Source organism: Euleptes europaea, chromosome 12, assembly GCF_029931775.1.
Source record: "Euleptes europaea isolate rEulEur1 chromosome 12, rEulEur1.hap1, whole genome shotgun sequence".
In the NCBI taxonomy this organism is placed as follows: Eukaryota; Metazoa; Chordata; class Lepidosauria; order Squamata; family Sphaerodactylidae; genus Euleptes; species Euleptes europaea.
Window position 1 is genome coordinate 21,869,017 of NC_079323.1, and position 25,520 is coordinate 21,894,536.

A 25,520-nucleotide genomic window follows, 5' to 3' on the forward strand; every position below is an offset into this window, starting at 1 on the left:
AAGAAATGCTCTTAAGATGAAAAGCTGTTTCATATAGTAGTTAACCAGTCAAAATCTGTAATTTTCCCATCCAGAAAATAGTACACTTTTAAAAAAATTCAGGAAGATCCAACATGAAAAGCTATAATTTTCAATATCAACATTTGACCAACAAGACATTTATTTTGCACTGTAGTAAAACTGCTATTCCAGGTTTATCCCACAGACACAAATCCCCTGATTAGAATGATTTTTAAACTGGAAGAACAGCTTGTTCCCCTGAGAAACAAAACACAAAAACTGTACACAAATAAAAATATGAAACACAGGCTCAAACGTTAGACCACACACAGGCATCATCCAGATAAAAGAAAGGCAGGTGGACCCAAGGATTTCCCCCCTTATCTCTTCTAACAAAAGAAATGTAAAGCTGAAAACATCACTTGCTCCCCAGGTTAGTAATGACTATTTTTACTGGTTAATCCTTTACTCTTCTGAGCTATGCAGCTGCTGCCCATACTGGTCAAGGTGACCTACAAAGCTTACAAAGAGAAGGGTGACCAGGCACCCAAGAGGTTCAGAAATCTCTGCATCGTTACAGCCTAATTCACATTGCAGCCTAACAAATCCAGCATAGACAGGACTTATGTCAAAGCAGGTGAGGCTGTGCATTTGCAGGTGAGGCTGTGCATTTGCTGTAGGACCTCTATTTTGGGAGGCAGGAGACTGTCCTGCCGTAATGGATGGGCTTAGCTATAATCAGGTTGTCATGGTAAAGCCTTTATTGAGTCTACACTCCTTTCAGCCAATGCCCTTTGAGTCTCTCCCTTCTTACAGCACCTTCACTCTTCTACTGTTCCAACTGCGCTTGGATAGGATGGAGATGCACGTGTGCAAATGATCCATGTTAAATTATCTTATCTATGCTTCCTGCCCACATCACTCCAGGAATATGCCCAAGAAATGTGAGATTATGACTTTTTTTTAAATTTAGTTTCATGTGCTGATTCTGGGCAACTCATCCTTTTTCAACACAACCTACTATGTAGGCCATCATGAGCACTTTAGAACAGTGGTCTTCAACTGTTACATGCCTGGGACACATCTTTAATCCTCAAGAAGCAGCATAGGAGCCACTGAACTGCGAGTGTGTAGCATCAGAGACATGACAGGAAAACACGGGAGAGCAGAGGCAACGGTAGTCAGAAGATGAGGCGGAATTATAACCTCGCTAGTGTAAAGAACAGGACTGTGCGGGGGGGAAACCAAGAGACCCAAACACAAGCCAATAACCAGGAGGAATACTATAGCGAGACACAAGGTCACAGCCATGAAGAACAAGGCATGCACCAAACCTAAGAGATGAGGCAAGTGACTGATGGTCAGGCCAGGTGGGAAGAGAAAAAGGTGAGTAAAAGCTCTCATGGGGAGGAGGGCTCCACTGTGGAAGCATGTGCATGAAGCTCTGAAGGACCAATGGGAAGGGATAGGGCTAAGAGAACAACAGCTTCTGAGAGTTTTCACAGGGAAAAGGAACTCTGTGTCCACAAAAGCATGCATGGAGCACTGGAGGAGAGATAGTAAGGCTGGGGGAGGGGGAAGAGAGGTTTGGCAAGAAGAGTAGGATCCATGCCACAAGCATATGTCTAAAGTATGGATTTTTAAAGAATGGAATTAAGAAGACAAACGAATTACATTTGTCAGATCTCTGAAAATTAGTGAGGTTTTGGTACGGGCCAGATTAAGGAGGGGAAAAAAGACTTGGCATGTTCTAATATCTTATCTAGAATCTTTTTACTTTTTTAGATTAGGGGGAAAAAGAGGATTAAGGAGAGACCTGTACAGGCTTACAAAATCATGAATGGCCTGAAAAGAGTGATTCCCTCCCCCATATTATAACATTAGAACTTTAGGGGTCTTCCCATGAAATTGTTTGGCAGTTGATACAGGAAAAAATAATTAAGGAAGGGCTGTCTCACACGAAGCATAATTAACATGGAATTTAATATCACAAGCTAGGGTGATAGCAACTGGCTTAAATGGTTTTAGAATTATATTAGACAAATTTACAGAAGGTAAGGCTTCTCAAAGGCTATTAACTATACTGATTAAATCACATCAAATCAAATCTTCAGGCTTGGAGCAGTATACCCGATCACAGATGCTGGGAATTTATTTATTTCCATTTGTTAACCAGCTCTTCCCAGCTTAACAATGAGAGAGTGCTGCGGCCTTCATGTCCTTTTCCAGTAGGCATCTAGATCACTTATAACCCAGCCGGAGCCGGCCCCTTAAGAGCTCTTATCCAGCCCACAAGGCAGCCGAGGGAAACCCCCCCACACACACTCCCGATCTGAGCCAGTGAGCTTGATGCAGGCTCACCCACTGAGGCAGCCAGCCCCCCAGTCCTGATCTAGGCAGGTGAGCTCGCTGCCAGCCGAGGCGACCACCCCTCAAGTCCTCAGGTGTCAATGATCAAAGACTGTTCAATAAAAGAAAACATTGTAAGAGTTTTATTTTTGTTTATTGTTAGGGAAGGGGCTGTGGTTCAGTGGTAGGGTATCTGCTTGGCATGAAGAAGGTCCCAGGTTCAATTCCCAGCATCTCCAGTTAAAGTGAACAGGCAGCAGGTGATGTGAAAGACCCCTGCCTGAGACCCTGGAGAGCCTCTGCCGGTCTGAGTAGACAATACTGACTTTGATGGTTCAAGGGTCTCATTCAGTATAAGGCAGCTTCATGTGTTCAAGCATCTTTGTATTTTAAGTAAAAAAATAAAGTAAAAATTAACATAATTAATTGGCTTTGTCTTCTATAAAGTTTGTATTTCCAGTACCTGGCGTTAAAATTTAGGGCACACATGGCCTGGCCCGACCAAGTGACATTTATGTCATATCTGGCCCTCGTAACAAATGAATTTGACACCCCTGATCTAGATGGTCACTGCTGAAAACACTGGACCCTTTGCCATTGATTTCAGTAAGACTGGTTAGGACTGAATAGATAATTAGTCTGCAATTGTAATCACACTTACAAGGGAATAAAGCTCTCCCTGAATCGTTATTACTATAAAAATACCACAGACAGAATGCACAAGACAGGGTTGTCAACCTCCAGGAACACAAGACAGGGTTGCCAACCTCCAGGAACACAAGACAGGGTTGCCAACCTCCAGGTGGTAGCTGGAGATCTCCTGGAATTACAGTTCACCTGGAGAAAATGGCCACTTTGGAAGGTGGATTCTATAGCATTATACTTCACTGAAGTCCCTCCCCTCCCCAAATGCCCTCCTCAGGCTCCACCCCCAAAATCTCCAGGCACATCCCAACCCGGAGCTGGCAACCCTAGCACAAGAATATCTTGAAAAGGTAATTCTAACTTCAATAAACTATCAGCAATCTGGTCAACACAGATTCAAGCAGATGTTTTTAAAAAATAAATAAATGGTAGCCTCATTTTTGTAATAGGATTCTAATATAGCCCATATTTATGACATTTCAGTTGATCCGTATAGGTTCTCATTATATTAAGCCTTATTCACTTATATGTCAGTTTTATCATTGAACTGTATATTCTTATGAACCACTCTGGCGCCATGTCTGTGAAGAGGTGGTATACAAATATTTTTTAAACAAATAAAATTTGTTGCTAAATCCCTCAAATCCCATCTGTGCAGACAAAAGAAAAGCTACAGCAATTCAGCCACCATGTATTTTCACTGATATGGTAGGCAGGGATACAGAAAACCTCACGGGGTCATATGCTGGAATAATCTTTTGGAACAATTTCGTTAATCTTTACGGTGCCACTAGACTCCTCTTTTATCTCTCTGATAACACATCAAGTAGAAGATTTCAATGGAGCTCATTTTATGTGTAATTTTCAAGCAATGCCTTTGGTTTTAAAATCAGACCCCATTTTTATTCCACAACCTTGGTGAAAAGAGTTAGTTTCTTGCTACAAGTGACGTCACTGAGAGCAGTAAATCAAAGCAGCGCCTCTCAGAGAGCATAAATAATGGCAAGGAAAGCTAGCAGAATTTGGCCTTACTTCTAAGCATCTGAAAACAAAGTTTGCTTCAGCCATTGATTTTTCCACAGAATAGATTTGTACACAGCCAATATGATCATCATAAACAACAGGTCAAACTCTGATTGCTCATTTAAAATTAAAGCAAATAAAGTCTTTGGTATAGCAGACGTCACTTTGCTTTTTAAACCTTTATAATCAAACTGGATCATAATTTTACAAGAAAAAAAATTAGACAGCTGAGTCCAAAGCAATATTCAAAAAAAATATTCAGTGAGGCTGAAGAAACACAACTTCAGAAACATGTCAGCAAAACAGCAGCTTCGGGCTTGAATCCTAATCCTACATTACAACTCATCCTGTCTGCCTTTCAAAACTGAATTACAGCCGACTCAAACTGCTTCCTGGTACACAGTGCGTTCGTGCCAAACGAGCTCCTCTGCAAAACAGACTCGAATGGGACACACAGTCCCTGGTTCTTGATTTGTGGCCTAAAGAAGCAGTAAGGACTGGATTTATTAAGATATTTGCAACACACAAAGCTGTACATTATATTCTTAAAAAGTCATCTTATGCATTTCTCTCTTATGCCCAAATCTGTTCATTCTAAACACCCAGTTCCATAAAGTCTGATAAAAGGCTGGATAGGTATTACAATTATTACAATTACAATTATTAAATGACTGAATAATCTTTGTTAAGACTGCACCATCTTTTTTTGGGGGGTGCTTGGATATTTCTAACCCTGTTTATCTGTCATTATAGCAATAACTTTATTCAGAACACCGGAAAGCAGTCATTTCCTGACCATGTTTTCCAATCAACAGGGTATTTATATATGATTGATACTAACATGTGATGAGTTCTTGTGCAGCATTATATATTCTGAATTCTCACTTCTGTCAGAAGGATCTATAGGCTTTGAAAACTGCTGTAACACACTTGACAGATGGCAGCAGTTGTTTCTAAAAGCCCAAACTGGTAGTTTAAAAGCCACTGACAGTGCCTAACCCCTCCCTTTCCCCCTCTACATGTAGGCCTAGAGCAGTGGTTACCAAAGTGGGCAGTACCACCCCCTGGGGGACGGTGGGATTCCCAAGGGGGACACTAAGAGGCAAGGGGGCAGCAGGGGGGTGCTAGAGGTGCAGCCCTTCAACTGTGTTGTTGGATAGGGTAGGGGGCACTGGGGTTGAGTTTGTGGAACCAAGGGGGCGATGGCCTGAAAAGTTTGGGAACCACTGGCCTAGAGTATGGCACTCAAGGACAGGTAGAAAAGGTTGCCGATGGACATGGGGGTGCATGAATACCTTAGGGCTGCACTGTTATCAATGGTAGTGATGCATCAGTAAAATTGAACTTAAGAGCTACTAGCAAGAAAATTTAACAGGAACAGACGTTTTGAGGTTACACAACAAGTAAACGTGTAAGCTACATGTCCAGCGCAAAGAACTGCTGCTAAGTGGCCAGTGAAACAAAGAATATAAGAAAGAATGTGGATTTCACACATTAACAGATCACTTCAGGATACAATGGTTCCATATTAACATACCACACCCTCATTTGCACATTATCTTGATACTTACAGGAAAATGATTAGCACATTACCTTTGATACTTTTTTGCAGGACAATGATTCAGCTCAAAAAAAAACCTTTCTGACTATATATTACTCTTCCTACACACTTGACACTGAGAGACACTGTCCTTCAGTGTTACTCCTCTGAAGATGCCTGCCACAGCTGCTGGCGAAACGTCAGGAAAGAAAATACCAAGACCACGGTCACACAGCCCGGATAACCTACAAGAACCAATGAACTCTGACCGCGAAAGCCTTCAACAATAATATCAGAAAGCATTTGCCCAGAAGAATATGCTCCCTCTAAGGATGCAGAACTGAACCGAATAGAATGATAAGCAGCAACAAGTGGAAACATGAAAATCAACAGGAGGGGCTGTGGCTCAGTGGTAGAGCATCGGCTGGGAATGCAGAAGGACCCAGGTTCAATTCCCAGCATCTCAGTTAAAGGGTCTGGCATTAGGTGATGTGAAAGGTTCTTCTCTACCTGAGACCCTGGAGAGCCCCTGCCAGTCTGAGTTGACAATACTGACCTTGATGGACCAATGGTCTGATTCAGTATAAGGCAGCTTCGTGTGTTCAAGTTCTGCCATTTACTTTAATGGTGTGAGGGTTGCTTCTAATATAATAGAATCATAGAGTTGGAAGAGACCACCAGGGTCATCTAGTCCAACCCCCTGCATAATGCAGGAAATTCCGAACTACCTCCCCCCTCACACCCCCAGTGACCCCTACTCCATGCCCAGAAGATGGCCAAGGTGCCCTCCCTCTCATGCCTAAGATCATAGAATCAGCATTGCTGACAGATGGCCATCTAGCCTGACAGACGGCCATCATCACAGTTATTGGAGCATAAATAAAGGGAAAAGTTAACAATTTTAAATTACTTAAGTTTTAGTAGGCTTCAAAAACCTCTAAGCAAAATGGAGTGATTTCAACTAAGGTAGGGTGGGTCTTTCATTCAGAAATCCTTTGCATCCCTGTTCCTCTGATGAGGAATCCCTAAACATCAGCCACACCCATTTACAATATAGAGGATCCTGTACAGCGCTCTAGGTTGCACATTCAGGAAAATAGGCAGTTAGGATGGTTGGGCTGTCAATCCAGAGAAAAATTAAATCCACCAGTCTAGTTGAAGAGGCATGGGAAGGGAACTACTAAAAAGCTACCAACACAGAGCAGCAACTAGAGGTGAGCAGACCATAGCCAGCATGGTGCAGTTGTTAAGAGCGGCAGGTTAGGAAGAGTGCAGCTTCGGTACTCCTCACAGTGTCTTGTGTGCAGGTAGCACTAAATAAAGGCTTTACAATGTATAGTTTTCTTCCTTTAATAATCCAATGACTCTGCTATAGAAGCCCACCAAGTTAGGTAGTTTGGCATTAATGATATTAAGGAGTCCAAGGGCTCCTTAAAGACTAACAAAATGTTTCCATAGTATCATAGTTCTTTTTAAGTATAAATAATATTATGGTTAGATAAGAGGAATAAGGTTTGAATACAAGGTACAGATAAAAAGAGAAAGACAAATTTGAACTATAATTTGAAAAAAGGGTAAATGCAAGTATTACAAATATCATTAGCAAAATAAGGGTCAATTTTGCTACTACAAATTAACACGACTACTCATCTTTTGAGTCTGAATTAATAATAGTTTTCTTTGTTAAAAAAACTACTTTAGTTCACAAATGAACCAGCTTTCTAATTAACCCTACCTGACCCGTTTCATAGTGTCTTGCAAACTGGTTCACCACCCGGTAATCATTTGCAAAGTACTCCATCAAGATAGAGGGAACTTCTGCAAAGTCGGTAGAACACCTTGTCCCTGCAGAGGATGAAGCAGAGGTATTAACATTCAAGAAGTCATGATATTTGGATAAATTCCTGTCTTTCCCAGTGCTCCTCTTCCCTTTCCAATTGCACTTTTGATGAACTGTGATTAATCATTCACTAAGTAAACATTTCATTTCTATAACATTGCTGTGAATGTTGGCAGAAAAGTCGAATTATAATCCTAAGGGCTTTACTGCAAATCACAAAGTAAAACACAATATTTGAACAGCTGGGTGAGGCGCTCTATAAAGCTGTGGATCACACCCTTTATAAACTTAAGCCAGGATACAGCCAGCCTGGTCCCACATGAAACACCAGATATTTAATTGTCTTAACTCTATACCCAATTACAATAAAAAATATCAAACTATGCTTGAGAATTTAATCCCACTTACAAATATTATCACCGCCATCTGTCTGACAATCTCACACAATCCATTTTTGCTTTCTTTAATTGTTCAAGATGTCATTCATTTGAAGAGAAAGGTGTTGTTTTTTGGCTACTTCAAAACATTATGAAATAAAAACTTCATTCTCCAAATATACTCATTCTTTCTGATCGGCACATTTCAAACTTTTTCATATGATAAATTTCTTAAGCAACATAAATACAACATACTATTTGTTATGTGGGATCTGGACTTCTCCTGGAAAGAGTTTCTGTTTTGAATTTTCTCAGTATTCAAAACACAAGGCTGGATCGCCTCTGATCCAGTATCACAATGACATTGTGATTTTTTTTTTGCCTTGCTAAGAAAATTTGAAGGCAGCAGGAAATGAGGAAGACCCAACATGAGATGGATTGACTCTCTATAAAGGAAGCTACGGCCCTCAGTTTGCAAGACCTGAACAAGGCTATTAACGATAGGAAGTTTTGAAGGATATTAATTCATAGGGTAGCCATGAGTTGGAAGCTACCTGACAGCACTTAACACACAACACAATAATTAGTACCAGGCTGATGACAAACATCACATAATGTTTCCCATTTCAAGCACTGGAATCCAAACATCTTCCATCAAGGGAGGAGTGCTTGGTAAAAGGGAAACAAGTCACACACACCCCAACACTCTACAGTAATTTTATATATTATCCATTGCGCACAGACAAGATATTGTGCTATTGTCACTAGATCGAGGCTAGGGGAAACACTTCAATTATTATTTTTTTAGTTGTATGGCTCTGCCCCTTTACATTACCTCTAATTGTGCTTTTTAAATCCTTCAGAACATGGAGCTGGAACTCTTCCTCCAATCCTCTATGCAGCAAGACCAAAACATGCAGAGTGCCCCCCCACACACACACACACACACACTTCCAACCTTTCTTGGCTATGCTTGCCTTATCTGCAAAGTTCATCCACATCATCTCACATATTTGATGCAGTATATTTTTGAGACTCCCAAACAAATTATACGTGCTCAACCTCTGCCCATGGTCTAGCACTGAAAATCTAGGTTACAGTAGCACAATGGTCCCCAAACTTTTCGGGCCACCGCCCCCTTGGTTCCACAAATGCCCCCTACCCTATCCTATAAAAAGCATTAATCAAAATAGGGGTTTGCATGACTCACTAAAGAAGATAATAACAATAAAATTTCAAAGCAGTAACAATTAATTGCACATTTACTCAAAATCAAATTAAAACTTATTAGTTGAAATTTATTCAACAAAACTGATGAACTTGATCCAGTGGTACCAGCTCTTCAAAGTCTGGAAAAAAATTCTGATCGTTTCCACCAAATTTGCCAACATGGTGCCATAGCTTGATCTATTGTAAATTAGTGAACAACACCGTTGAAGGGGCCCACCTCTACCTCCCCCTGCTGCCCTCTTGCCTCTTAGCCCCCCCCCCAGGTAATCCCACCGCCCCCCAGGGAGTGGTACTGCCCACTTTGGGAACCACTGCAGTAGCAGATGCGTAAGGGAAACTCAGTCTGACTGATGCAGTCTAGGGCTTTGTGACGGCCAGCACTACCTGGAAAGTAACTTTACATCCACCAGCCTTCCCCACAGTGGTTTCCCTACGGACAGAGTTTTCCTTTCCACACAGGAGTGAACTGCAACCACTTCTTCACATGGTAAAGGGGAGATGAAGGGAAGGAGAATATAAGCCAGTTTGATTCTCCTTAATAGGTAGAAAAAAATGGCATATAAAAACCAACTCTTCTTCTTTCAGAAAAATCCATGACATACAGATTGGGGCAGGGGCTAAATCTGATCCTGGCCCCTAGAGACCCCTGCCACTAGAATAAAACCTGCTCTCACTTGCATAATCCCATCCTAAATTCTGTTTCTTAACATGTTTGGTACTGCTTCTATATAATATAAAAGTTAATTTGAGGGAATGTTTGAACAGTCACTCAATTTGAAGGTCAGTAACATGAAAAGAAACATGAAAAGAGCTAGTAAAGATTCTTAAGTGTAAGGATGTGTCACTGGCAACCAAGATCAAGTTAATTCATGCCACAGTATTCCCTATTACTATGTATGGGTGTGAAAGCTGGACAATGAAGAAAGCTGGCAGGAAGAAAGCGGATTCCTCTGAAATGTGGTGTTGGAAGAAAGTCTTGCGGATACTGTGGACCGCCAAAAAAACAAATCTGTGGGTTCTAGATCAAATCAAGCCTGAACTGTCCCTAGAAGCTAAAATGACTAAGCTGAGGCTATCGTACTTTGGTCACATTTGGTCACATTGGTCACATTGTGAGAAGTCAAGAGTCACTGGAAAAGACACTAACCCTGCTAGGAAAAGTTGAGGGCAGCAGGAAAAGAGGAAGACCCCAGCATGAGATGGATTGACTCAATAAAGGAAGTCACGGCCCTCCGTTTGCAAGACCTAACTAAGGCTGTTAACAAGAGGACGTTTTGATGAGTCGGAAGTGACCTGACGGCACTTAACACATACAAGAAACATGACTGAAAAACTATTATCCTCAGTTGCCTTAAAGCCAAAATTTAAAAACTTTTGTTTGCTGAATAACAATACACACGGTATAGAACGTAGCTCTGAAATGGACATTTGTGAACAATGAAGGAGTGATTTGTCCATTAATGAAAAAACTCCAAGCACTTACCAGTAACATGTTGATACCGAGTCCTTCCCAGCATAGAATGCATGGCATGTCCCATTTCATGGAAGAGGTTTTCCATCATGCCAGGAGTCAATAGCGTTGGTGATCCCCTAGTGGAATGGGGCAAGTTCAGCAACAGGACAACAACAGGAAGTTGGTATTCGCCATTCTCTTTTAGCCTGCCTCCACGAATTGTAAAATGGCAATCCTATTTTTCAAAGAAAAAGAAAAACCTCTCAAAGAAAAAGAAAAATCAACTCTAATATTTTACCACGCTGAAAACATTTAAGGCACCACCAACACAGCTTCAATCACTCAGCCTCCTTACAAATTACTGCACCATCTTCAGGCAAGCAGGTGCACTATTCTGAATGAAGACTTGTCTAGCTGGCCATTTAAAGCAATTCATTTAGCTCAATTGGTTTGGTTTAATCTCATTTTAAAGCTTGCTTACTGTAATAAAGTAACTCTACTGAATACTAAGGTAACAGAATGAAACCTCTGATATACATGCTCAGATCATGTCTATGTTTCAAGTTCAAATGCCAGGCTCAGCCCTGCACTTATTTTCAGAGGTGGAAAGAAAAATGTAAAACACAACACAATATCACCCTTGGAGACTGACACGCACAAAATCATTTAAATGCACAAAGTCAATCAATTAAAAGTACAAAATCATCTTAGTGTTCAGATTAATGTTCTGCATTTCACGGACAAGTTACCACCCTTGTTCAACAAATACGCAGAGAAAAAACTCGTAATGCAGTAATCCCCTGGAATCCTGGGATCTCAGAATGAAAGTTGGTGAGCACACTCGGCACAATATTCTATCAAGGACAAACCATAGATTCATCCCTGAACACATTTTCAAAAGGACCAGGAACAAACCTCTTGCACTGAGCTTTGCTGTATTAAATCAGAGATTAAAGAAAAGCAGCATGGTGTAAGAACAGATAGAATACAATGTTGCAGGTTTAAATGGAAAATGACTTCCAAACAAAATTAATTCATCCTCGCACACAGTACAATCCTGTCAGCCTGAACTGCTATTTGTTAAAAACAAACAAATAAACAAAAACCCTTTCTTCATTCCTCAGAACAGCAACAAATCTGTCACAGGATACACATCAGCAAGGCATCATTTCAATAATTCTCAAAGCTCTCTCAACAGAATTATAAAGTATGAAAAATTGATCTGTTTGTTATGTTACTGCAGCATTGTTATGCAGTTTTCCGGCATGGAATGTTACATTGTACAATACGCTTCTTAACCATTATTAATTCAAAATTAATCACGGGTTTGTTCATACTTTGCCAACCCTATGCACCTGTTCCATTGCTAGCTGCAGAAAAGGAACTCTATGAGCCATTAATTGTCCAGAGCTGGCATTATGGGATCCTGTAATTACCTATATAGCTGCATGTTAATATATTATAGCCTGTGGCCACAATTTAGCAGTCTTGCATGAAATTGGGAAAACCACTTATAGTTGTGCAACTACTCTACATTGAAGTAAATCAGTGACCATACAACAATGGCGTGGCATTTGCATTTCTCTGGGTCATGCCTACATTAAATGGCTTGACTGTTTCCAAACAAACAGTCACATGAAGATGCCTTGCAATGAACCAGACCACTGGTCCAGAAAGGTCTGCTCAGACAGGCGGTGGCTCTCCAGAGCCTCAGGTAAAGGTCAATTGTGTGTGTAAAGTGCCATCAAGTCACAGCAGACTTATGGCAACCCAGTAGGCTTTTCAAGGCAAGACTAACTGAGGTGGTTGGTCATTACCTTCCTCTGCAAAGTGACCCTGGACTTCCTTGGTGGTCTCCCATCCAAGTACTAACCAGGGCTGACCCTTCATAGCTTCTGAGATCTAACGAGATCAGGCTAGCCTGGGCCATCCAGATCACGGCACATCACCTATTACATGATACTTTTAGCTGCAGATGCCAGGTATTGAACTTGGAACCCTTCAGCATGCCATCTAGATACTCTGCCACTGAATCACGGCCCTACAACATTCTAAAACAACAGATGGCTTCATTCATCTCGGATGAAATTTAGCTAGTGTTCCAGCAGGCGTTCTGGATTTTTAAGGTAGCAAAGAAAGCATTTCAAAGTACTTAATAAACTTCAGAGGTGCAAAAACGGGGAACAGGTGGTAATATTTTGATACTCAATAGCTTCCATCACTGTGGAATCCAAATTTCTGCTTGGTAAAAAGAGAATGCAGAACCATCACAAAAGTGTATGTGTTTTAATAAAATGTTTTAATTGGTTATTTGTAAGCTGCTTTGGCCCTGACCTGGGTGGCCCAGGCTAGCCTGATCTCATCAGATCTCAGAAACTAAGCAGGGTTGGCCCTGTTTAGTATTTGGATGGGAGACCACTGAGAATGTCCAGGGTTATTATGCAGAGGCAGGCAATGGCAAACCACCTCTGTTAGTCTCTTGCCTTGAAAACCCTACTGGGTTGCCATAAGTTCGCTGTGACTTGATGGCACTTTACATACACACACGCACAAGCTTTGAGCCACAGGGAAAGGCAAGATGTAAATATTTTAACAAGCAAATAAAATAGTCCCAGAAACATCTTTGGAGTTGTATTCAACTTTGATCTTATACAGAATGATATAAAGTTTAATGGTCAAAGTTGTTACCTGATGAGGCTTGTCTGGTCTTTGGAAGAAATCACAGTAGATATATCCCAATAACCCTTCTTGTTCATGGACAACTGCCTAAAATTTAAAAAATATATATTAAAAGAACAAAGCAAAGATGCAATAACCTAATTTTATGTGATAGAGTTTCTTGTATAACTAGTACAAATGTGGCATTTATGTATGAATCCTTAAATACTGAATCTACAACATTTCCTGTAATCTTAGGAATTTGTAATGATGTCTCCCTATTGATGGACTAATTAGAGCAGGGATGGGGAACCTCAGGCCCGGGGGCCGTATACGGCCCCCAAGGACATTTTCTGTGGCCCTCGGTAGCTCCGGGGCCGGGTGTGTGTGTGGGGGGGGAGGCGTGGAGGCTGGGGCCTGGTTGCGTGGGGCCGGTATGCGCGGGTGTGTGTGTGGGGGGGGAGGCTTTTCTTTCTTTTCTTGCTCTTTTTCTGTCACTCTCCTTTCTCTCCCTCTCTCCCCTTTTCTGTCTCTTTGTCTGTCTCCCTCCGTCCTTTTCTTTCTTTCTTCCCCTCCCTCCATTTCTTTCTCCCTTTCGCCCTCTTTTTCCCTCCCTCCCTTTTCCTCTTTCTCTGTTTTCTTTCCTTCCTCCCTTCCTTCCCTGCAGATCGGCTGCGGGCTGCGCCCCCCTGGTGCCTCGTTTGCTCGGGGCCACCGCTGGCTGCCCTCCCGCCGGGGGGGAGGACGACGGGAGTGGGGGTGCCCTCCAGGTCTCCTCTGTGTGGCCTCCCCTGGGGTTGCCAACCTCCAGGTGGTGGCTGGAGACCTGGCAACCCTAGCCTCCCCCCCCCCGCAGGGAGATCTACACCTGGTTATGGCCCCCGAATGATGTTATAAATGTGCAAATGGCCCTTGGCAGAAAAAAGGTTCCCCACCCCTGAATTAGAGCCAGCATAGTGTAGTGGTTAAGAGCGGTGGTTTGGAGCAGTGGACTCTAATCTGGAGAACCAGGTAAGATTCCCCACTCCTCCACATGAACGTTGGACTCTAATCTTGTGAACTGGGTTGGTTTCCACACTCTTCCACGTGAAGCCAGCAGGGTGACCTTGGGCTAATCACAGTTCTCCTAGAGCTCTCTCAGCCCCACCTACCTCACAGGGTGTCTGTTGTGGGGAGGGGAAGGGAAGGTGATTGTAAGCCGGTTTGATTCTTCCTTAAGTGGTAGAAAAGGTCAGCGAATAAAAACCAACTCTTCTTTTTCTAAACAAATAAATGATTCCAGCCAAATTCATAAGATAACTTAAATTTCTCAGTACACCATTTCTGTAGCTTATCCAGATGAATGACTCATGAAGTAATTTATAAATAACCAACACCTCTTGAGCAATGTTTGACATGTTAAATCTGCTTTAAACTGATTATCACGGTTAAGTATAGAGGGCGTAGAGCTAGTAGGAAGCAGTTATGAAAGACCAGCCAAAAATAGTTAAATACACCTTACAAGGGGTATTATGAGTGACAGCTCCCAATGGCTCCTGGAGTGGGGAGCAGAACAACAGGAAACAGAGATGTGAGAGTCAGAATGCTTCAAGTGAACAGACTGTTGGATCTGGTCGACCTACTTTTAAATCCTTTCTTAAACAGGGACTTGTGGCTAATTTTAATGCTATACTTTCCTGTTTGCGGGTTAAAAGGAGGGGAGAGAAGCAGGATTCAAATCAAATTGATTATACATGTGGAAGTATGACTGTCCATACTCTTCAAACCCCCAAAGAAGCAAGGGCAACTCACTTGGGCTCCACTTTTCCCTTGTAGCCATCTACCATTACAATGCCCTTCTGCATAGCATCTTACTTTCTTCCACTGTTACTTCATTCAAGCTCTTCCTTAAGATGCATAATTTCACCCAGACTTTTTTCCAACTGATCCCCTCTTCCTTTTACTTTCCTCTCTAAATGGTTTCATCTTCAAGTTTGGATGGTAAACCTGGAGATGTGGCTGGGTTCATTTTTAATTTTTGTATAGCTGCCACTGATTACTGGCCAACTGCTGGCCTCCCATCTGTTTTAGGGTGCTCACCTGCCTTTGTGCTGTAGCACCTGAAGCTTCTCATCTTCAAAGCAAGATGTACTTGTACTTAGAGCACTAATGTGAGTACAAACTAAACAAGGCATGTGCACGTTGAGAAGAATGAGGATATTTTTATCTCTATTGCTCTTGTTTAAGGACATCCGGACATTCAGAAGTTTGCCCTCTTACTGTCAGGCTCAGGTGTCCGTCCCTAGCATCCCATAAGCAAACTCATTCAGGCAGGTGATCCTGAAGCAGTAATACTTTATTAGGAGCAAAAAAGGCAGATTAAAGAAGCTGACTGCTCACACGCAGGTGAGGCTAGTATGGCGATGCATCGGTTGGTTACATGTTTAAAAGCATTACAGGCTACAAAGGTAAACACGGCTAAGCATATCCGAGATAAAGATTCCCAGGACAGGAAGACTAAACATCCCCACAGCTGTGGGAAACAAGGTGAGGGAAACTGTACACAGAGTTTACAGGCATGAGAATCAAGAACTTGGTGTGTAGCCAGAAGTTGGCCTGCTCATGTCAAGAACCTTTACCCCTGCTAGCAGCAAAGGCCTGACACTTACCAGTTTGCGGACGTCCTCACACCAAACTTCTCCCTTCTCAGGCTGCTCAGCATATAGGGAGATTCCTAAAAGTTTATCGAACAAAATGTTGAGACCTTCCATGCACGCTCCAAGAGAGAAAAAAGGACAATACAGGCTGGGTTCAATATTATACCTAAAATAAGAGAAAGGTACTATGTCAGATACAGCATAGATTTCTAACATTTTACACATTGATCAGTGATAAGAACATAAGCCACGCTAGATCCAACCAAGGCTCATCAAGTCCAGCAGTCTGTTCACACAGTAGCCAACCAGGTGCCTCTAGGAAACTCACAAACAAGGCAACTGCAGCAGCATTGTCCTGCCTGTGTTCTACAGCACCCAATATATTAGGCATGCTCCTCTGATCCTGGAGAGAACAGGTATGCATCATGACTAGTATCATTTTTACTAGTAACCATGAATACCCGTTCTCCTCCATGAACATGTCCACTCCCCTCTTAAAGTCCTCCAAGCTGGCAGCCATCACCACATCCCGGGGCAGGGAGTTCCAGTTTAACTATGCATCACAATCTGCACTAAGATTAGGACAACTGGAGCCTGGAGCCTCCCTGCTGCCGACCACCTCTACGCTCTCCCCAGGGCAGCCCATGCAGTCTCCAGTTGCTATGATACCAACTCGGTTTCACCGTCCAATCACGATACAGCTCCTGCTTGCTAAAGAGGGGCTCTGTACACCTGGTAGTTGAACTGATGATAGCTAAATACATACCGCACACTGCAGTTTCACTCCAAGATGCCTACATCAGAGACAGGCAACCCCGGGCACATGATCTTAAACAGCAGAATGAAGGGATTGAGGCAAGCCCCTGATGCTGGCAGTGCTACTGGGGATCGGCTGTGTCTAACCATTTACAACTTTTATAACCTGTCCTCCCCCATTTTATTTTCCGCTAACATCTTTCCATGCAGACTTTGCAGATTTTCTTTTTGCAAAAAACAAAACAAAAAACTTGCCTACCCCTGTGCTACATTTACATATTTCACACAGCAGGTTTATTACAAAAGGCTACAATTTAGAGGCATCAGGGGCTAACATTTCTCCACGTAATATAATACATCAAAAGATGAATTCATTATGTTTTATTAGGGGAAAGCACAACAGATAACACTAATAAAGTTGATATATCAAAGCCAATACCAGTTTACTTGATCTGAAATCCTGTTTTATATTAAAAGGATAAGCTGCAGGGAAAAATCCAATCATCTCAAGAACATGGTATTTGGCTCACCAATATTTCCAAGGCAAGGCACAAATACTTTTTGCTCATTATCTTCCCTGAAGAGCACAATTCAAGCAGAAAAGACTGAGATACTGGAAGGCATAACAGACGTAGTATGAGAGGATAACCATGTTGGTCTGCAGTAGGATAGATTTGAGTCCAGTAGCACCTTAAGGACCAACAAGATTTTCAGGATATGAGCTTTCAAAAGTCAAGGCTCATCTGACGAAGGGAGCTTTGACTCTCGAAAGCTCATACTGCAGCTGGATTTGATACCAGACGTAGTATGCCATTATAAACCATTGTTTCATGGCTTCAGAGTCTAAATAAAATGTAGGCCTCTAAATTTGCTTTACACTGTACGTTTGGAAAGAAGTTAAGGTCATGTTGTGTACCATGATTGCAGTCTCCATTATTCAAAATACTCCTGATAGGCCAATCTAGCAAACCTAAACAAATTTAAACCCTTCCAAGCTGAATGAATTCAATGGGCTTTGAAGGGTGTAACTCTGCTTAGAAGTGCATTGCTAGTCTTATAAAGGGATGATTATATTTACCTAGTGTCAGTAAGGGCCAAGTATTTGGAACTGTAACAGCTGAACACATGAAGCTGCCTTATACTGAATCAGACCCTTGGTCCATCAAAACTAGCATTGCCTACTCAGACCAGCACAGGGTCTCAGGCAGGTTTCTTTCACATCACCTACCTGCCTAGTCCCTTTAACTGGAGATGCCAGGGATTGAACCTGGGACCTTCTGCATGCCAAGCAGATGCTCTACCACTGAGCCACAGCCCCTCCCGAAAGTCTTGCCGAAACCCCAAAGCCCGACTACGTAACACCTCTGATCCTTTCCCAACCTGGAAAGACTACCACCAGACAACCCAGGATAGTAACTGGACCAAGACGGCTTGTAGTGCCATCCTGAGCAGCTGCAACCCTCTAAGCCTACTGACCTTAATGAAAGTCAAAGGACATAACTCAGCTTAGGATGGAACCGCCATTTAGCTACAGGGCCAACTAGAGATTTGAACTCAGGCCTCCCCATTCTACACACAACCCTCTATTCACTGAACTATACTGGCTCTTTCAATAATGTAAGAGTAGCACTGCAGGTGGTTGAAGAAAAAGAGAAGAGTTTAAAACTTATTGCTAAAATTCTCCCTGTTCAATGCTATGATCAATTCACATTCTTTCCATTGTTAATGAAGCATAGAATCATAGAGTTGGAAGGGTCCATACAGGCCATCGAGTCCAACCCCCTGCTTAATGCAGGATCAGCCTAGAGCATCCCTGACAAGTGCTTGTCCAGCCTCTGCTTAAAGACTACCAGTGAGAGGGAGCTCACCACCTCCCTAGGAAGCTGATTCCACTGTCGAACAACTCTTATTGTAAAAATATTTCTCCTAATATCCAGCTGGTACCTTTCCACCCACAATTTAAACCCATCATTGCGAGTCCTAACCTGTGCTGCCAACAGGAACAGCTCCCTGCCCTCCTCTAAGGGACCGCCCTTCAAATGTTTAAAAGGAGCAATCATGTCCCCTCTCAACCTCCTCTTCTCCAGACTAAACATTCTCAACTCCCTCAGCCTTTCCTCATAGGGCTTGGTCTCCAGGGCTTGGTCTGGAGTTTCAAGGGTTGGTTTGAGGGAGTGTATGAATTGAAATCCACAGGAAAATAAATTTCAACAATTTGAGCTTCTTTTGTGTTTTAACAATTCAAACAGTTTTCTGCAAGCCAAAAGTCGATTTCCTGAGGCATGCATTATCTACTCAGCCAGATTTTAAAAAAACCCTTTTGCAGCTTGTGTTCTTCTTCGGAAGTAATTCCACTGAACTCAACAGAACTTACTCCAAAAGTCAGGATTGCATCCTTAGCTGGAAAAATTACTCTTTAATTTATCATACAAGAGAAAAAAATAGCAAGATAATATGCAATTCTATGGACATGTTTCAGAAGTAAGACCCAATGGAGTTCAATAGGGTTTGCTTCCAAGTATTTGTGCACGAGAATGGAGCCTTAGATTACTAATTAGGTTTAGATTTAGCAGTACTGGCTGAGAAACAGCATCACCATATAGTTAATATACAGGTATTCTTTCCTACACTAACATTTAGAGAGACTTTTATTATATATATGGATTAGACAGTTTCTTACTTGTCTGTGGTTGGAGCATGTTCTGGCGTTCACTATTCTATCATCTATGTGTTGCCAAAACTCTTTTCCCTAAATACTTAAGTCAGTTTTAACAACAACAACAAAACCTTTAAGCAAACACATTCCAAACTTCTGTATCCAACCTCAACTAAATACACACTGAAACAACCAAGCTGTCTATATTTGTGCTGACAAATGCATCTCACAGCCAGAGCAGTTCTTTATAATGATATATTTCTAAGCACAAAACGCAAACTACATTGCTACTGTCTGGTGGGAGATCTAAGAGGAGGCTCGTTTTTTCCAAAAGGAAATGTGACAAAGCTGTATAAAACATTACCATACATGGCAGCAAGTTTATGTAAGAGCTCCTCCTGCTGTTTATACTTCAGAAATGCTCTCATTCTTCTTAGATCTGGAATCAGAGATCATACTATACAAGAAGAACGAACTTCTCCCGGTGCACGGGGAATTTGTCCTTGCCATCTGCAGCTTCCTGTGTCCCCCCCCTCTTGAATACTGACTGTATTGAGTTTGGAAGACCATCATACCTTGAGTCCAAGAAGGCAGGGAAGGACAGAAATTAAGTAAAAATCCAGAGTGGCTTCTCAGTGGCCTGCAGACCGGGGGGGGTCAATGTGAGGGGTTTTGCCTCACAGGATGTACACGTCTTAAAAGAGCATTGTGGGCCCAGTTTTTGAGGTCTAGCTCTGTAAAATAAACTTTCTTTAAATATCGACCAACTCCAGTCTTTTTAGGTTCTTTTCTTCACTGGAAAGGTCTTCAAGAAGCTTCATGAAAGTGACACTCTTTCCGCGGCAGCATAAGGAGAATTGAGAAAGGGTGCTCCTCCCCCTCCCAAGCATGTTGGGAAAAGGCAGCAAAGCAGCATGGGGAGGAGAAAGGAGCACCCTCTGAAATTTATGAGCTTCAAAAACATCTCCGTGGCAGGACTGTACATGCACAATACCCATCCACAACTGTACAGGAACCATGGCAACGAAAACATGTTTTGCTTAAGGAGCCAAACCATTTTACCCCTAATATTCCATTTGACAAAAAAAGTTACTGAGAGGTTCCGTGATTTTCAGCAAAGATTATTTCCATGGATTGGATGCAAAGGAACAGCAGACCTACCTCTCAGCTCGAAGGACACCACTGTAGTATGGGTGATCCCAAGGCATCAGTTTCTGAAAACACAGGAATCAAGTTTTCAATTGCATAACTGAAATCAAGTGAAACAAGTCAAAACATGACAAAAATATTTTTGGTAAAAAACATACTCTTGGGCTTCCAAAGCAAACTTAATTTTTAATTTGGGGGGGGGGGGATTCCGGCATCTATTTCTTTTCAATATTTCTTTGTCTTTTTTTGCATGTCCACCACATATGATAAAAAGTGCCATAGCTAAAAAAACACACACAGGAAATAATCCACTTAAACACAGCAGGGAAGTGAGCAATCCCATCACTACTATGGGCCCAAGATTAAACTAAGTTTTGTTTAGCTCATCTCCCCACTCCAGATAACAAGATTCAATAGTAGCGGGGAGCGACACCCTACATGCTCAGAGGTACTTTTGTAATTAAAAGGGTTATATTATAGCTCAGTGGTTCCCAAACCTTTCAGGCCACTGCCCCCTTGGTTCCACAAACTCAACACCAGTGCCCCCTACCCTATCCAACAACACAGTTGAAGGGACCCACCTCTACTGCCCCCTTGCCCCTTAGTGCCCCCCTAGGTAATCCCACTGCCCCCAGGGGGTGGTACTACCCACTTTGGGAACCACTGTAATATAGCTGTACATTATTTTATTTATTTTTATCTTAACTTACAACGTGTGTGTGTGTGTGTGTGTGTGTGTGTGTGTGTGTGTGTGTGAAGTGCCTTCAAGTCGCTTCCGACTCATAGCGACCTTATGAATCAATGTCCTCCAAAATGTCCTATCTTTGACAGCCTTGCTCAGATCTTGCAAATTGAGGGCTGTGGCTTCCTTTATTGAGTCAATCCATCTCTTGTTGGGTCTTCCTCTTTTCCTGCTGCCCTCAACTTTTCCTAGCATGACTGTCTTTTCCAGTGACTCTTGTCTTCTCATAATGTGACCAAAATACGATAGCCTCAGTTTAGTCATTATATACACACATTATACACACACACACACACATATATATATAAAATTGTTTATGTGAGATTGGGGTAGGGTGCCGGGCATAAAAACGTGTCTCTTTTGATGGATGGGCATTGCAAATCTGGCCCTCCGTGCTCTGAGGAGTGAGTACCACCACAGCAGAACGTCCTGCCTATCCCGGGCTCTGGCTTCAGATCAGGTCCACAGCTTTAGCAACTTATTGTGGGGACCCTGGGGAAACCACACACGTTCTAGCTTTGGCTCTAGATACAGATGCTGTGGCCAAACCTGATGCCGACAGTTTCAAATGACAGTTACTTGATCTTTCAGAGAAGGGAAAGATTTAAATAAAAACAACTGACGCAATCCAAGATTTAACGACGCCAAGACCTTCACTTGTCCTTTTTAAAATAACCATTTTATTTAAGTGTGTTTGAATTTCCAAATGATGCTTCATGAGGCAAAGCTCTGTAAACAGCCTGGCAAAAAATGCCAGCATGTGAAAAACCCAGGTTTGTGAACAAAAGCGCTGTGACCTACCAGCCTACAGGCCAGACGTGTATTGTTGTTTTTCCTTTCCAAATCTGACCTCTGCCCTTTCAAGCCTGCATATAAACTAATTGTAGCTAATGTTTATCATACTCAAGAGAACACATTACATTTTCCATCTTAGGTTTGGGCTGTTACATAAATCACTGCGTTAAACCAATATGTTCCTTTCAGCACTTATTTTCTCTTTGAGAAAAGAGCTTTGAAATCCAATGCTTGCTGCAACATGAAGCCAAAAGAAGGGGGAATGGTTCAATGACATCAGTAGATGGGTGAAATAATGGAAACTACGTCCTCAGGTTAGAATTCAAGATGAGAAAAGTAAATAAACCATCCAAACTTACTGATTTCATAGGATTTAATTTCATTTTCATGCCATTCATCATTTCAAAATCGTCTAGAGTTCTACAAAACAATAATTTCATCATTAAGCTTCATCAAAGGGCTGTTTTGTAAGTATGCAATATAATTCTAAGAAACTATTACACAAACATAAAATCACTCAAAAGAACCGTAATAAATATGCCAGAATGAACGGTATTTTTCTGCACTCTTTCACATTAGGGAATAAGCAATATGGGCAAATTATTTGGCACCATTCCCTCTTTCCATCATGGGAAAATAATTAAGATAACTTGTGAAATTCCTTTTCTTAAGCTATAATGAATGGAAATGTGTGATAACTTCTCATGGGTTTAGATCCACCAGAGATTTCCATGGTTGGAAGTTATTTCTATGTGCAGTTCAAAACTACCCCCTCCTACTGAGGCTTCAATTACTCCCCCAAATGATATTCCTGGGCGAAAAGGAACCCCCAGGAATCCCTGGAGTGGAGTCAGTAGTCTGTGCATGCGGGGTGGGGGATGAAATCTGTGGGGGGGTACCCTTCTGTCTGTGGAAATTCTCCTTGAGATCCAAGCCATGTACTCCCAAAGACATAAAATCAGCAGAATGACTCACAGCCCATTCCTGAGCCTTAAGGATGAAAGTCCTTAGGAGGCCAGGAAGTGGCTGCATCAGCGTTCGGCCCCCGTGCTGGCGCCTGTGCTACTTATGCCGCCCAGGGTGGCACAGACACTGACAGGGGGACCTGGGTGCCACTCTCCCGGTGCTGCTGCAGCAGTGCCGCCAAGGGACGCCGGCACAGTAATCTTTGTTAGTCTGTAGTCTGAAGACTACAGTCCACAATAGCCATGCAGATAAGCTTTGGATTTCACACATTAACTTCAGGATACAATGGTTCCATATTAACATACCACACCCTCATTAGCACATTATCTTGATACTTACAGGACAATGATTAGCACATTACCTTTGATACTTTTTGCAGGACAATGATTCAGCTCAAACCCAACTCCTTTCTGACTATATATTATTCTTCCTACACACTTGACACTGAGAGACACTGTCCTTCAGTGTTACTCCTCTGAAGATGCCTGCCACAACTGCTGGCGAAACGTCAGGAAAGAAAATACCAAGACCACGGTCACACAGCCCGAATAACCTACAAGAACCAATGAACTCTGACCGTGAAAGCCTTCGACAATATTTTGAAAATATACTCACCGGTTGGATAATTTATCTGAAAGCTTTACAAGAAATTGCATTACTTTCTCTAAAAAAAACAGAATGAAAGAAAAATGGTATAGGTTAGCGAGATGAACAGAACATTTAAGAATTAATAAAATAATAAATAGTAGCAATTATCTAAAATACGTTCTACAAAACAATGAGGCATAACTCAGATAACTTTATAAGTTCAAATGTAATAATTTTCTGTTCTGATAAACAAGCAAAACTGAGCTTGAAAATAGAAAAGACATATGTATGCTTTCAACTGTATTGATGAGAGCTATTGATGAAAGGTTATTTTAAAAAGGTAAAGGTCCCCTGTGCAAGCACCGGGTCATTCCTGACCCATGGGGTGACGTCACATCCCGACGTTTCCAAGGCAGACTTTGTTTACGGGGTGGTTTGCCAGTGCCTTCCCCAGTCATCTTCCCTTTACCCCCAGCAAGCTGGGTACTCATTTCACCGACCTCAGAAGGATGGAAGGCTGAGTCAACCTTGAGCCGGCTACCTGAAACCAACTTCCGTCGGGATCGAACTCAGGTCGTGAGCAGAGCTTTTGACTGCAGTACTGCCGCTTAACACTCTGCGCCACGGGGCTCCTGAGGTTATTTTAAGCCTCAGATAAACTCAGGTGATCAGAGACTGAATTTCAAAAAACAAGATTTTAAAAAAATCTTGGAACTGACCCACAGTAGTTAGGCTGTAATGCAGAGGTATGCTTCTTAAACTAACCCATTTCCTGAAACTCTTTAAAAAGCGAGAATAAACTGAGAAGAGCAATTTTTAATAAGTAGTCACGAGCAATCATATTAAGAATTAACAGAGGTATGAAATAACATTACTTCAGCATAATGATTTAATGAGTTCTGTTTCCTTGTACATAATTAGAATCTGGATGTAATTTACTTTAAATATTTAAGTAGACATTTTTACCTTGACTTTCTCCCCAACAGGAACCCAAAGGAGCTTACACTCCTCTCCTCCATTTTATGCTGTTAGGAAGGTTAAACTTAGAAAGACTAGCCCAAGATCACTCAGGAGGTGTGCAAGGGCACGCGCCAGCGTCCGTATCACTAGCACTGCTAAGAGTGGCACGGATGCCGGCATTGGGGCGCTCATGCCAGCCATAGAAGCGTGGCTCTGGCATGACAGCTTGGCCTCCTGACAGCTCACCTCTGTGCGCCATCGTCCCAGGGGGCGTTCCTCAATGTTCTGGGGGCGGAGCCATCTTTAGGCAGCTTCCTAACCCCCCCTTCAGGTCAGGGACGCCCCCTTTGCCTTCACCTGGAGTTATGCCACCTTTTTAGGTGCCGTCGCCCCGTGGGATGCTATGGAGCAGTTCCATGAGGCTCACAGGTAAGGGCAAAGTGCCGGCTTCAGCGGGAGGGGCCGAATCCTCCTTTGGAGGCGGTGTGGCTGTGCTGCCTCCAGCCGCTGGCTCAGCCCTCCCCCTCAGGAATGGGCTGTTGGACAGCTTCATGGAACAGTGCCGATTAGAGCCTGGGGGTCTCCCTCTCCTACTCTGACATTCTAACCACTACACCACAGTGGCTTTAATTTTTAACAGTGCATAAAGTATAGTGCCAATGCAGTCAAAATAGTCTACTGGAGCAGGTGTGTTTTAGTAATACGCACCAAATCTGCATAGCAACCATTTAGCCTCTTAGTCTGCAATGTCACACTCTCTCGTCCTTAAATGCGTATAATGTTACCTGGGGTTTTGGCCATCGTGCCCTGAAGAGCCCGGTGAGCAAAGGTTTCATATCCAACCAACTGGGCCAGAAGGTTTCTGCTGGTAAGCAGTTCCTCTAAACAGTGCAACTGCTGAGCATTTGGGAACAGAAAAACCTTGTATGCCACTTCACGTACCTAAGATTAAATTCAAATGAAAAACAAGGAATGGGCATCAGAGTGAAATGACATGATTAGTAACACTATAATTACGTTACAGAGAATCAATATAGTACCATCCTGTTGTAAATTAAGAATATTTATTTTGTTAATTATTCTATTTATTACTACACCATTTTATCATTGTTAGTTTCATTAAATTTTTTTTTGCCATCAAGTCACAGCTGACTTAT

General features: G+C 42.3%; 1 protein-coding gene across 1 annotated transcript in view; it reads right to left on the bottom strand.

Annotated features, from left to right (window-relative positions):
- The window catches only part of MIPEP (mitochondrial intermediate peptidase), a 67,857-nt gene that overhangs the window by 32,021 nt on the left and 10,316 nt on the right, over positions 1 to 25,520 (bottom strand). Inside the window, exons 7-14 of the mRNA XM_056858325.1 lie at positions 25,149 to 25,305; positions 23,431 to 23,479; positions 22,209 to 22,269; positions 20,325 to 20,377; positions 15,764 to 15,917; positions 13,146 to 13,223; positions 10,488 to 10,692; positions 7,293 to 7,402 (exon numbers count right to left, since the gene is read on the bottom strand). Of these exons, the coding sequence (XP_056714303.1) occupies positions 7,293 to 7,402; positions 10,488 to 10,692; positions 13,146 to 13,223; positions 15,764 to 15,917; positions 20,325 to 20,377; positions 22,209 to 22,269; positions 23,431 to 23,479; positions 25,149 to 25,305 (867 nt within the window). The remainder of the gene's footprint in view (positions 1 to 7,292; positions 7,403 to 10,487; positions 10,693 to 13,145; positions 13,224 to 15,763; positions 15,918 to 20,324; positions 20,378 to 22,208; positions 22,270 to 23,430; positions 23,480 to 25,148; positions 25,306 to 25,520) is intronic.